This window comes from Pongo abelii, chromosome 22 (assembly GCF_028885655.2).
Source record: "Pongo abelii isolate AG06213 chromosome 22, NHGRI_mPonAbe1-v2.0_pri, whole genome shotgun sequence".
Taxonomy (NCBI): Eukaryota; Metazoa; Chordata; class Mammalia; order Primates; family Hominidae; genus Pongo; species Pongo abelii.
In genome coordinates, this window is record NC_072007.2 from 37063399 (window position 1) to 37078441 (window position 15043).

Sequence of the window (15043 nt, forward strand, 5' to 3'; positions counted from 1 at the left end):
TCTTTTTCATTCTGCTTATGGGCCTAACATGATAGCCTTTCTAATAATCCACTCTAGATTGAGATTATTCCTTCTCATGTGTACATTCATTTTCTATTAATACCATAACAAATGCCAATCATTCAGCATCTTTACCAAACCTATTTATAATATCACAGTTCATAGATATCTAAGCTCAGCAGAGCTCAGCTGGGCCTCTGCTCTGGGTTTACAAGGCTGGAACCAAGGTATCAGCAGGGCTGCATTCCTTTCTAGAAGATCTAAGGATGAATCTGATTCCAACAAACTCCTTCATGTTTTAGCTAGAATTCATTTGTTTTGAAGTTGTAGAACTGAGGTTCTCATTTCCCTGCTGGCTGTCCCATTGGCCAGGTGTCATTCTCAGCTTTCTAGACACTGCCTGAATCCTTTAGCCTGTTGATCCCTTTCATCATCTTCCTAGCCAGCAGTGGAGCACAGACTCCTTCTCATGCTTGGAATTCCTCTAACTTCCCCTTCTGCCTTTCTCTTCTGCTTTTAAGAGTTCATGTGATTAAACTGGGCTCTCAAATTAATCCAGACTAATCTTCCTATTTTAAGGTTTGTTGGTTATTAACATTAATTCCATATTCACAATATTTTCAAATATTTTCACAGCAGTACCTCAATTTGTGCTTGATTGAATGACCAAGGGACAGGAACTATGGGGGCACGTCTTTAGAATTCTGTCTTCCACATTGGTGTCATACCAGGAACGGAAGATCTGTCTTTGAATCAAGTAGCCAGGTTCTTGCTACCACCCATCTACCACGGCTCCTCTACTTCTTGGGCCTAAACTTGGCTTGATTTTTTTCTAAAATGTTTTTTTTTTTAACAGCATTACTTGTTAAAAATATTTATATACCCACATTTTGCCCATTTTGCAGAGACATCATCAACCATTTCCTGAACCCTTTAATAATTATTATTTGACTGGGTTGCCATCAATTTATTGATTTAGTCATTTATTCAACAAGTACTTATTGAACTCTTAATGTATGCCAGGTACCTTCTTAGGAGCTGGTAATACAGCGATGATACAAAATAAAGAGTATGCTCTCAATGTACATCTGGTTACATGATAGGGATAACAGACTTATACAAATGAGGATATGGTGAAATTTCAGGAACTTATAAGTGACATGAACAAAAATGAAGGAGAAATGTGTCTATTTAATTTAGGGTGGTCAGGGATGGACTCTCTGAGGGATAACATTTAAGTAGAGACTTGAAGGAAGACAGGAAGCCAGTGTATATCTGGAGAAGAGTGTTTTAGGCAAAAGATTCTGGAAAAGGTTTAAACTTGATGCTGTAAAGAGTAGCAGAGAGGCAAAGTAGCTGGGGAGTGAACCAAGGGGTGAGAAAAGGAGGGAAAATCAGACAGGTCAGTGGTATCAGATCCTGTGGGACCTTGAAGCCTGTGGAAAGAAGATTGTTTCCTGCTTTCAGTGAGTTAGTAAGGTGTTGGAGAATATTTGGCAGAGGATTTAAATGATCTCACTTAAGGTTTTTCATTATTAGTCTAGCTGCTGAAGGCAGCAAGAAGTCCCATAAAGATGCATTTGCTGTTGTTCAAGATAGAAAAGATTAAAGGATTCTACTCAAGTGGTAGCAGCGTAGGAGCTATGAACTGGCTGGTCTTAACATAATCTTAAAAAAAGAGACATCTATTGCTTGTTCTCATATACTAATATTCTGTCTGACACTCCTATAGCTGGTCATAGTCAGGTACTTCCTTTGAGTGTTCAAAGCAACATCTTTGAACACAGGGATGGTAAAGGAGCTTGACAGTAAAGAAACAATCTAGGTAGACTCTTTACAATGTCTAGTAGGTACCAGACATATTTGGAAGATGAAGAGGTTAATGCTTCTCAAATTTTTGTGGATAAAATACTCTTTTTAAAATCTAAAACTGGCTTAGCCACTATTTTTGGAAGCAGTCTTACAAGTGATTAAGAAATATTTTTCCATGCTTTCCAAGATTTAGATGCTTCTTATAGTAAATAACAACAATAAAAAGTCCATAATTCCAATTCAAAGCAAATCCCAATGGAGGCTTAGTAGGGAGACAAAGCATTGTAGGTAGCTGGAAGTAGAAGGAGAAATCTATATTACAGAAAATCTTATGAATGTACGTTGGAGTGAGGTCTTGGGCTAGGTACTGCCCCAGATGGTTAATCATTCTGGCATCGTGTCTCCTTATGTGACAGACATGGAAGGGAACTAGAAAAAGCAGGGCTATTCTACTATACTCCCTCACCTGTATCTACATAATGACATATAATCATTTATTTTGTGGGAAAACATGAATTTAATTGAACAGATAAAACACTCAATAATATATCAGAAAAGACCCAACAGAATCTGAGAAATAGAGATGATTTGGACTTCACAAACATCTAGAGTTCCATTTCTAAGCATCCCGTTTGTTCATTCTACTCCTAATCCAACAGCTATCCCCATTACCACTTTTATGCCTTTGACCTTGTCTGACCCAACTCATTTCCAGCTGTGAAGGAGTTTGTATGGTAAAATACCAAACTCTTTTTTGAAAAACTCTTACCAGCAATTTCTTAGTTTTCTAAATCAAATTATCTCTCCTCTTTCCCTAAACAACAATCTTTCGTGCTACCTTCAGCTCCTGGCTCTATCCTTACTGCTTGCCTAATTCTTCATAGTTTCCTTACCATTATCATTGGAATTTTAGGAATGTTCTTGCTTTTACTCAGGGAGCCTACACATTAGGTGTAAACACTTCCCTCCATTTCTCTAATCTCGCACAGTCAATCCTTCAACCACCCTGCAATCTCTCGCTCAGATTCACTTTTGCACCAACCCAATAGCTAATAATTAATGGCTATTATATTGTGACTGTTATGTGTAACATGGAATCTTAATACCAGTATCACAAGAGCCAAAGGGCAAGGAGAGAAATTTGTGGTAGAAAGTTTGTGGGGTGATTACCACAGGGCCTAACTCAATGAGATGTTGAACAAATCTTAGCTATATTTTGATAGCTAGTGTGTATGTATATATTATACCATCTTTTAAAAAATATAGATGTTTTAAATCATTTCTTTAAAAGCATACATCCTCCTAAGGAGAAAATTTAAAGTACCACCATTCTACAATACTGTTTGATATGAGAGGGAAATTCAGCGTTTGAAATGTACTCTAAAAAGTAATGATTCCAGGTTTAAAAAGAATTAATGGTCCTAGGAAGCTTAAAATTATAAATGTTATAAAATAGACTTTTGCTAGTCAATTTCAGGTTGTTTTTTTTTAATTTCTATGCTTGCATTATTATCTCAACTCTTTAACTTTGTATCTGGACTAAGTTTAGACATAAAAAATAAAAATGAAGCGGTAGAGTATGTTGCTTGCTGTTTCTAATTTAACACCAGAATTTTAATAGTATGCAATCTTCAGGGGTTGATAGTCTGGTAAAAATTTGAAGCAATAGTTTCGTAGAACTTTAAGATAAGGTGTTAATTGTCTATTCCAAAGAGGGTTGGCAATGATAGAAATTATAAAGAGCCTAGGGCTTCCCTGAGACCCAGCTTGGTGCTACCACTGTTATGAGAAAATTAAAAATAAATGAACAATATTTTCCAACTCTAAAACATATTATATGCAGTACATACTTTAACCTAGTTTACAATTTATATTTATTATGCCCACTGAACCCACAAAAGCAGTGTTTAATTTTACAGTTTAAAGTCACACATAGGGAAATGCTTTACAAAATAGGATATTGTTCCTCAATGAAAATATTACAGTATAGGTCCCAAACGGCTCAGTTCAAGTCTTTTACCTGAATAACAGAGCTGTTGTGGAATGCAGGCTACAAGACACAGTAATGCTTTAAATAGTTGATTAAGATTTGAAGGTTGCCAAAGCTGAGAGACATTTTAAACAAGACCCGTCTTAGTTTTCCAAGATTTTTGGTTTTTCAACTGCATTATATACCATTGCTTCTGGAAAATTGAGGGTAATAAGCAGCTTACATTTTACATCTTATATACAGTATGTAAATCTTCAATGATTTTCTCTACCATCAAAGCAAGTTTCAAGGTTTAAAAATCTCAGTTATACCTACTTAGGTTTATTACTTGACTTTACTCACAGACTCTAATATAGAAACCAAATATTTATGCGATTGCTTCTATCAAATGCAACATATTTCTTCAGTCTATTTAGTTATCTGCAAAGTCTATTTACAAAGCATATGTATGATTTCCTCTGACTAATAGGTCATACAAATACGTAAGTAGTGTTTTTCAACTCCTAATTGTAGCAAGATGAACCATCAATGTTTACTTGTGCCTGAGTGTATAATGCAAAAATACCATCCAGAGATTATATATTTCTTAATCAAAAGTCTAGCTTTACAAAGTCACATACAGTGTGGTCTTCTATTGTAAATATACTCTCAGTATAGGTAGACGTGTTTCTAATATATTGTGAGTTGTTAAAGAAAAGGCTGAGATATAGTCACCAAGTGTTTACTAATAACATAAACTATTGCAAAGGTTGAAAAAAAAATCAGGCCAAATATACACAACAGTTTGAATAGAATGCTGAGGACTTAGTGAATGCTGAAATATGACTCATCTAAAAGTCTGCTACTCCAGCCTGATGCTCCTCAAGTTTTAATGACCCCTTAAATGTCCTCAGATGCACATGCAGTTTATGTCACTGACCACTGTGGGTCAAGACAATCATTGGATGTGCTTATTTTTCGAATTTTGAGTATCAAGTTGTGCCCTACCGTGACACAAAGCTTAGAGGTCTTTCCTGCAAACTGTAAAATCATGTAGAAAAATATAACTGAGAAATACCACATTTGACATTTGGTCACAAAAGATGTTAGCACCTCAATAAAAATTAGACTTGTTCATTGGATGTGCCAAAGGAAAGTGGAAAAAAAATTAAAAAGCATGTTTTTTGTTTCTTTGTTGTTTTTTCCTACAAATCACAGTTTTCCTCACAGTGTTAGACTTTTAGGTCACTCTGATTTAGCAGTACCTTATAGGATGAGGGGCCATTGCTCTTTTTTTCCATTTGACCTTTACAGTCCACATGGTCCAGTTAGTTGAAGCCACAAAATAAAGACCAGAGACAGCAAAATTATTGCTAAAGTGCAACTATATTAGTAGAATGCAATGAACTGGGATAACTAATGTGTATGTTAATGTCTTTGTTTTTTTCAAAACCAACATCATCTAACATTACAAGTTTTCCCATAAAACCTACATTGAGAATGATATCATAGCCCCAGGCAGGCATTTACCAGATTGAATGTTTTGCTGATCTGAACACCACCTGTATTCCATTTTTTTGGCTAATGCATGGTTTTGTATTTCAGTATGTTCTCATACATTAAATAAATGAAACACAATTATACATTATAGAGTTTATATGCATCATGATGATATAATTTGAGAAACTATCTCTATACATTATGCTAACAAAGGATTCTTAGGAAGATTTTTTTCAATGTACTAGCCAGTTATGTTGATCTATCTGTTTGATAATCTAAAACTATAGATTGTTGGCAAATGAGAAAAATAATAGGGAAAAGATACAAGTTCCTTTTCTGTGTGTCTAAATGATACATTGTTTTGAATTTGGTTCTATTAAAGCTTTAGATGACCATTTCTGTACACATGGCTATTTCATTTATTTAGTATTTTTGAAATGTTAGCAAATATAAGGTATTTGTAGAGCATCATTTCATTATAAAGAGATTAGTAATATTCACCAATCACGCCAATGAGATTATACACTCTGCCACAGACTACTAGAAAAATTTGGTCATTATTAAATTCAATGTTATTTTACAGTGTGAACTCTAAGTAACAGCACAAGTTCTGGACTTTGAATCTGGCTGCTGTCCTCACCTGAACCATTACAATGACCTTGTTAACAAGGAAGGAATCAATGGGGAAATATCACAACCAGAGATTGGCTGTGTGTCCAAGGGTGCTTTGTCTTATTGCCAGGATCAGACTGTGAAATCACAGAGGCAAGCTGATGTCATCAGAGGTGACTCTGCCTATTTCAAGTCCTATAATTACCCCAGGGGATTCAACAGTAGTAGGAAAACATCACATTCTCTTAATAGACACCCCATATTTGTAGAAACAGTTATGTCTATTAGCATTTGTTATACAAACCCAATCTATTTGTGCTCATCTGTAGAATCCTACAGACACTAGAGACTAAATGATATTAATTTTAGGAGGTGTTTCTAAAGGAGAAAAAGACAACGTTTGGTTTTATTATCATTTGTATCCCTCAGAAGTTGTGTGTACACAACTTTCATCTAATACATCCATATCGACTTGTCCAAGTTTCTCGATGAAGTGAAAGGATCTGATTATTGGCTGTGTCTTAGCATCTGTAGGAAGCTTCTAGGCTATTTGTGTACCCAAATTTAAAACTTGCACCTTGTTTCATTGAATAAGTGTTTTTCTTATTTGTGACTTGGAAAAATTAGTGTTAACGTGATGTAAAAGACCTATTATCATAGGTACAAGTAATGAACACTATTAGTCATGAAAGATTAAAATTTCCTTGGAAAGAAAAATGATAGTATCAGAATAAGAATACATGAGGAATATATACATATACACCTGCTTCACACAGAAAGCTTTCTGTAAAAAAATACAAAAGCAACCAGTGCTGTATATTATGTAAACTCACAAAGTGTAAAAGTGTACTTTATACACAAACATGAAGCATAAATTAAAAAGTAGGACAACAGCAAAACATTTTAAATATAGAAAAATTTGAACATATTTTTGTTAAATAAGAATAAATAATTTTATCACAAAAATTCACATACCAGTTGCAAAAACAATAAATTACTTTTTTTCAGTGCTGCAACTTTTTTTTGTTTGTGATTTATCCCTTAATTCCTAGTTTAGTGGGATAAAACTGTTTCCACAGGAAGGCAAAGGAAGATAAATTCATTGAATAAATTATAACAATGCCCTTATATTTCTAAATAGCAAGGCAGGGCTTAATTTAAATTTTTCTGATCTAGAAGAAATAAATGTCATTTTTTTTCTGGCTCCCTTTGTACTTAATAAAACTTATTATGGAGTGCTTAGTTATGTAAGTGAGATTAGATTCTTACAAACCTGAGCATTTTCAGATGAATTCTTTTTTCTTTTTTAAAGAAGTAGCCCCTAGCATCCTGAATTCTAGACATTTTAAAAAATTCAGGATGCAACAATGGAAAGGTGAAAGACAGTACAAAGTCAAAGTGGACTGACTTAGATTGAGTTGTATAGAATTTTCCCTTTGTTCATAATTCTTGGTATCTATTGAACACTCCATTTCTCTGAATTTCAGTTTCCAGTCCATATCATCTTCTCCAGGAATTTAGACATACATTCCTCAGTCAATCTAGTGAGACTCATAAGAAAAAGGTGGAGAAAACTACTTAAAAGCATGGAATAGTGGTTTATTTGCTCTAAGCTCTCTAGGATTGTTTCCATGACAGGTGTAAACGATCACTATTTGAGAGAAACATGAATCATTGATAAACCATGTTAAAAATGTATGAGTATAGTAAGAGAAGCAGAGTAGGAGACAACTACATTTATGCCTCAAGTATTTTTTAATGTTGTTGGGAATATAACCACAAAAAATAAAAATAAATTTTGTCACATTTGAGTTACTTGATTAAAATTATTTCCAAAATGGAAAAAAGTAACATTAACCTCTCTCCTAATTCTCTTTGCACAGACAAATGGCACTGGGATTATTATTTTCTTTCCCACCTATTTGACTAGGTTTGCTTTCTGCCCTTGGCATTGGGTGATCTCCATCAAATATAGGTTATCAGCCTTGTACAGGCCTCATTTCTCAAACTGATAATTTATTAAGAAAAAAAATTTCTACATTGAAAGCAAAGTCAGTCTATGAAAATTCGAAGGATGATTATTGGTTTGGTAAAACAATTATTTGTTTTAAAAGCAATTTCTTAAGAAAATACTGAAAACAGCGAGACATCTGTTTTCCTGGCCCACTGAAATGATGTGATATGGTGATCAGTTACATAATTCTTTTATATTAAAAATATCTTATAATAAAAATAAACCCTCATGAGCTTGTAGAACTCAAACAATGGTTCCCTAAGATCTTCACATGCAAATCTTTAACAATAGGCACACTTGGCGTGATTACTATGAATTTTTATAAAGAAAAATTGGCTTTGCAGTGTTTCACAACAAAAGAAATCCCAATGAAATGAAGCAACTTAGATTTTCTAAGCTGTGAGGTTGGTGATGGGGGGGTGTACATTTTATCATCTAAAAAGATATCTTTAGGTGTGTGCTTATAAAATAATTTCCATGTCTAACTATTCAAACTTACAACCTACCTAAACAGGCTATGGAAACAAAAACAGCTTTCTGAAAGTCATCACATTTCATCACTCAAACACTTACGGGTACAACCAAGTACTTTCCAGTTGGGAAAAATGTTTAGTACAATAGGAATATACTTAGTTTTTTTTAAATTAAGAAATTATTGCCTATGGTGTGGAAACAGTCTTATTAATATTAACCACTTTTTGGCATTAACCACATTAACAATGATAACCACTTCTCAATGTGGCTAACTACCAAGTGATCTTTAATGTTTCTAATAAACTAAGTCAAGAAATACAAAACATTATAGGTCTTACTGAACCCTTGAACAAAACAAAAAAGCGAACACGAATGCATTTTAAAGGCTTGCTGGTAAGAGGTATACCAGTGTTGAATGTGTTGGACATGATAGAAAACTTGCTGTGTGTTTTGTACGTATATCATACATTGTGAGATATCAGACGAAAGCTCTGGAGAGAGAAAGTAGTTGTGAAAATACAAATTGAAAACACAGTGAAATACGATTTTTTTCCTTTTAAATTTCCAACACAAGGAAACTAGTTTTTAGTTTCTTGAGTACTGTCACACACACACACGCAAACCCTACTTCTACATCTGAAATTATGCATTAATTTGGCTAGCTACCTGAAAAAAATACAGGCAGTCAAAGGTTTAAGTAAATGAACCCGTGTATGTATTTAAGTGACTAGATACACTGAGATCTATTTACTTTCCAAAATTTCTCAGCAGATACTTGCTGTCAAAATGGTTTTTTGACTGAAATTTTATCTCCTGTAGTCAGAAAATATACTAAATCTTGTTAAAACAGCAGCAAGTTCTTAATTTCCAGTAAAATATCCACAGCTCTTTCTGGAAACGGAAGGAAGTTGAAATAGCTGCAGACCTACTTTGGTCAAACACTTTTTTTTATAGAAATATATATGGATATTTTAATAGAACCAGGGGATATAAAGTGATATACCAAGGGAGAATGTATTTACAAACAGTAAAAAGAAGCTACTGTGTATTATGGGTGGAAATGATTATGATGCCATTAAGACATTCTATAAGAGGTAGGTGACAAGGGGGAGACAGTTCTGCCATCTTCAAATGTCCCCTGCTTTTACATTCATCAGTGTCTCTTGTAAGCCCAGGGGATGTTCAGTAACTCCCAAGTTTTTCTATATTGCAAGGTCACCACTGTCACGTGAAGCAGTGCACATCCTCTTTTGGTCACAGAGAGCAGATTCTGCCCATAATTGGACTCCTGTTGACAACGTCACTGAAGCATGACTTTCTGTGCGTTAGGTAGACCTCCTGTTCACCACGACTGCATTGGTGCTGAATCCTCCAGTTATCTTTGTGCATAAGATCATAACCACAGGCTAACATTTCTTCAACAAGCATTGCTTAAACGCAGAAGGCCTTTGGGAGAGAGGACATCCTTTCGCTAACTTCCGGTTTCCATCCTGGCACTGCACCGTCCTGGTGTGCCAACCTGTGTCACAGGTCCTAGAGCAGGCGAGCCATGGGCCCGTGACCCACTGCGGCTGCGAAGTGTGTGATCCCACTTTATTGCTGCCATGACTAGTGACAGAGTTTACTTTTGGAGTGGACTTCTTGGGAACAAAAAAGCTATAACGGACATCTAATGGTTTAGTGGGGTCTGTTGCAAGAATCTGCACTATTAGAATTTCCTTCGTGGCAGAGTAGCCCATGCCATGCAGGAAGTCATCCCTGTGGCTCCAGCCGCTATAGTTCATGACTGTTCCATTGATGTCAATGATAGTCTCTGAAGTGGAGATCATGTACTTTCCATTGATAAGGTACTCACCGTTTTTCTTTTTCAGGGCTAAATAGGCAGTGAATCTAGTCTGGTCTTTGGCTTTGAACTGTCGAACTTTTATGTGGGTTGACCCTTCAGGAATCCTCACCACGTCAGTGTAACCCTTACTGGAAGTAGGAATGTTCACAAGAAGTTGGGGGAAGTGGTTAAAAAAAGGAGAAAAAATAAGTAAATACTTAACAAATAAATAAACAAACAGAAGTTCTCTAAAAAGCCTTCTCTTAACACACAGTTTTAATGGATTAGTTTAAAATTGGGTTTAAAAATTATTTTTTATGAGAAAATTGCAATTATACTACAGTATTGTATATACTTTAATTGAGGTGTTCAAAATTAGGATGATGCTAGCAACCTGCCTTCATTTAAAACATTTATGCTAACTTTCAAGATTTATACAACCATTTTCATCCTTATCAGATCCTATCATCTTTACAAATCTACTTTACATTCTTTCTGGTACAAAATGGGATATATTTAAACACAAACTGACAAAAATATGCCTTCACTTAATCTCACATAATTCTTTAATATTTCTCAGATTGCTTCCACATTAGAATCACGTGGGGATCTTTTAAATCTTTCAGAGCCTACCCACACCTCAGACCAATTAAATCCCCATCTTCCAGGGTCGGGCACAGTCAAGAGCACTTTTGAAACTTCTCACATTGTTCCAACGTGCACACTAACTTGGGAACACAGAATTAATTAGTTTTTGGACTAGAGGTGAGTAGAGTCTCTGCATTCCTTTCTACTAGAATTCTGGATTTCGTGGGACAGGCCACTAAATGAAGCATGCAATTCTGAAATTGGGTAATGATATTACTAACACCATCACAAAAGGGGAGTTTTTAAAAATGACTTAGAGAATTTTTCTGAATTCTTAGTGCCCATAAGATACGATAGATTGAGAAAGGCTTTATGGTGAGTGACATATAAGTCTTCAAAGAGCCATCAGCTGGACAAAAAATGGGGAAAGACATAAATATCTTTAATACCCATAAACCTGTGAGGAATGCTAGGATGGAGATGCTAATTAAGCACCAAGGGTGAAATGAGGAGTCAACTTTTGTCCACATTTTTGCCTTTTTAAGTAATTTCATAATAGGGTCCCTTCACTTTCCTAGTTATTTAAACAGGAATACTATTGGCTTGAGCAGTTTGACTGACATGTGGAGCTGACCTGTCTCATTTCCAGTTCTCATTCATATGCTAAAAATCCAAGTGTGTTTCCCTTACTCCAGAGTTTCCTCTGAATTGGAAAGGAAGCTTATCGCCAAGGAAGCCCCCTGTCTGCAGGGCAATCTGTTCTACAGTGACAGCTACACAGGTGGTAAAGCTTCCTACAGTATTGAAGAGAGATGATGCAATGCTCAGGGCATTCCTTATTCTGTCTAACTCGATTCATTATTCTTATTTTTGTAGTACATTACAGATCAGATTTCGTTACAGATGTGTTTTGTAGTACCTAATATTAATAAATAATCCATGAAACTATAGTGGCTTCAAAGAAAGTCAAAAGGGATGTTGGAGAATTCCTTGAGGCCAGGAGTTTAAGAGCAGCCTGGGAAATACAGGGGAGACCTTGTCTCTACAAAAAGTAAAAAAGTTAGCCAGGGATGGTGGTGCATGCCTATGGTCCTAGCTACTGGCAAGGCTGAAGTGGGAAGATCACTTTAGCCCAGGTCTTTGAGGCTGCAGTGAGCTATGATTGCACCACTGCACTCCAGCCTGAGTAACAGAATGAGATCCTGTCTAAACAAAAGGTAGTTGGAGATAAATATATCATCTTACACAAAAGGAGTATGAAATGGGGATATATGACAGTATTTGAACAAGTTCACTTTAGAGCTGATTAGTGGCAGTGTTAGGCTTAAAAGCCAGGCTTGGCTGGATGCCGTGGCTCATGCCTGTAATCCCAGCACTTTGGGAGGCTGAGGCAGGGGGATCACCTGAGGACAGGAGTTCCTGACCAGCCTGGCAAACATGGTGAAACTCCGTCTCTATTAAAAATACAAAAAGTAGCTCGGCATGGTGGCCCATGCCTCTCATCCCAGCTATTCTGGAGGCTGAGGCAGGAGAATCGCTTGAACCTGAGAGGCAGAGGTTGCAGTGAGCCAAGATGGTGCCATTCCAGCCTGGGCAACAGAGTGAGACTCTGTCTTAAAAAAAAAAAAAAGGCCAGGGTCTTGACTTCCAATTAGTGCTCTTTTTCACTATGTCCCCAGGCATAAAATCCTGACCCCTGCCAGCCATATGTTATAGCAGTTAAATGAAATTAAATTCTGGTTATGTCCAGAGTTTAAATGATGCCCAGTAAGGAGTAAGTAAAATAAAGAATAAAGGGTAAGGGAAGCTTTTTTGGGTGTTTGCCCTTGTTCCTTAGAGCTTATGTCATCTTGATGAGAATTAGTATGATGGTCAGTATTGCTGCAGGTCTTCAAACTGAGTTTCACAAGCACTGGTAAACCTGAGTACTAGTGCCCTGATTTTTTAGTGCCTTAGTAAAAGATGATTCTCTTGATATTCCTGATTCCTTTCCTTTACATCCTGCTTGGTATCATTTAAACTCCAGACACTAACCAGCTTTCCTGACTACTATAAGTGAATGCAATTTTCATATAACTCTTACAAAGTATGGCTGGCAGGGCAAAGGAGTCTTGTTTTGTTTAGGGCTATCTGCACAGTGCCAAGGGCAATGTCTGTCGTGAAGAAATATATTCATTTATATTCCAACATACTGTCAGGGAAGGGATGTTTTATTCCGCTCCCAGCAAACAAAATATGTTGTGATATCAATTGATAAGAGCTGTGAAGAAACAGAGTAAGATAAGAAGTTGCACAATAGTGGTGGGAATGGAGGAGAAGTCCTCTTGTTCATTTATGGTAGCCACCAGCTGGGGAGGGGACATTTGACAGAGACCTAAAGAGATTCTGGAAGGTGTACTGCTCATTAATAGCAGAAAGTGTTCCAGGCAGAGGAAAAAGCATTCTCATACCTGGTGTCATGTTTTTGAAGTGCCAGAAAGTGCATTCTGGTCAGAGCAGAGGACGAGAAAGGGACAGTGTAGAAAAGACATAGAGGAGGGAAGGGGCCAGATCTTTTAGCACCTTAGAGATTACAAAACAGTCTTGGGTATTGACTCTAAGTAAGATGGAAGCCACTGGAGGCTATTGATCAAAGGAATGCAATGATCTGATTTAGGTAATAGCCATGGCTTCCCTTGCTTGGTAAGATGAGATTGAGGAGCAAAGGATCCAGAGGTCAGTGAGGAGACTGCAGTGTTAGTCCAGGCAAGACCTGATGAACACTTGGATTGCGGTGGGAGTGGGCACGGTGGTGAGGGGATTCTGAAGATGTGGTGGAAATAGAACCGACAGGATCTGCTGATGGATGGATGTGGGGTGTGAGAGAAAATGAGACGTGAACCGTGACTCCAAAGTTTTGGCCTCAATAGTAGAAAGACTGAGATGCCATTTACTAAGATGAGGAAAACTGAGGGAGGAGCGAGTTAAGATTAGGGACATATTGTGAATGGGCTTAAACGTGATGAAAAATTTTAATATGTATTACCTCATTTCACCTTCACAACAGTTTTATTAACCATATGATAATAATTACTAGTATTTCCACTTTACTTTTGAGAAATCTCATGGTAAAGAAATTAGGTGACAATTCAAAGATCACATGTCTAAGGAATCATTGAGCCAAAGCTTGATTACAAATATTCCAGTATGAGATCAATGTTCTTTTTCATAAATCATATAAATTACTATGGCCTCCCTAGGTAATTAATTTGAACTACTCAAACATGTCATTTGTACCATAGTAGAATCTTGGTCAAACCAATTTTCAGGTGGTTACATTGCATACCACTTGTTGCTATAATGAATTTCTTCTTTTTCATGTGAAAAAATGTGCAGACATTAGTTGTCAACATAAAAATACTTAAAATGCTAAATTTAGCAATTTTAAAAGTGGTTTATAACTTTATATAGAAGAGAATATGTACCATAAAGTGTATAAGGTATTACCTTTTAAAAGTAATTTTGTTTCTAATTTGATTCCTGAATTCCCTCTCTCCCTTCTTTCCTTTCTTCCTTCCTTCCTCTTTGTTTCTCTTTCCTTGTTTCTCTTTCCTTCTTTTTCTTTCTTTCTTTCTCTTTCTTTCTTTCTTTCTTTCTTTCTTTCTTTCTTTCTTTCTTTCTTTCTTTCTTTCTTTCTCTCTCTCTTTCTTTCTTTCTCTTTCTTCTTTTTTTTTTCAAAGTGATCTGTGTATTCTAAGATTTCAGTTATGGTGTCTGCTCTTCTCTGGCATTCATCAGCCATGGAGAATTGGCTAACTCCTATATTTTCAGAGTCCAACTCATTTTTAAAACAGAAGGTTGGACTGATCATCTCCAGGGTGTTTTACATCTTTGAAACATATAAAAATGCAGGATGTAATTGGGCATGCAGGGTTTTTGACATATAGATAGTCTAACACAATTAGGTGAATAATTATTTCATTAGCAAATAGAATTAGTCATGCATATTTTAACTCAGAATAAATTTTTCAGCCATATATTTTCAAATCACATCAGAGAAAATTTATAGTTTTTTACATTAACATGTTTAATTATTTTAATAAATCCTATCGTTAATTTGGTTTGCATATTACTCTCAAGTTACAGACAACATAGCACGTACATCAAGAATACAAATACATATTTGACTAATAACACTCAGCCTAAGAGTGGTTTGGGAAGAAAGGCAAGCCTGTATTTTACCAGACTCTAGTCAACTCAGTCATGCTAC

At 36.0% G+C, this 15043-nt stretch overlaps 1 protein-coding gene across 3 annotated transcripts in view; it reads right to left on the bottom strand.

The window, feature by feature from the left end:
• Positions 1-3669: 3669 nt before the first annotated feature.
• ADAMTS5 (ADAM metallopeptidase with thrombospondin type 1 motif 5) overlaps positions 3670-15043 on the bottom strand; it is a 50960-nt gene continuing 39586 nt past the window's right edge. For all 3 annotated transcript variants that reach the window (XM_002830585.5, XM_009233854.4, XM_063720867.1), the window contains one exon: positions 3670-10355. In XM_002830585.5, the coding sequence (XP_002830631.1) occupies positions 9788-10355 (568 nt within the window). In that variant the 3' untranslated portion in view covers positions 3670-9787. The remainder of the gene's footprint in view (positions 10356-15043) is intronic.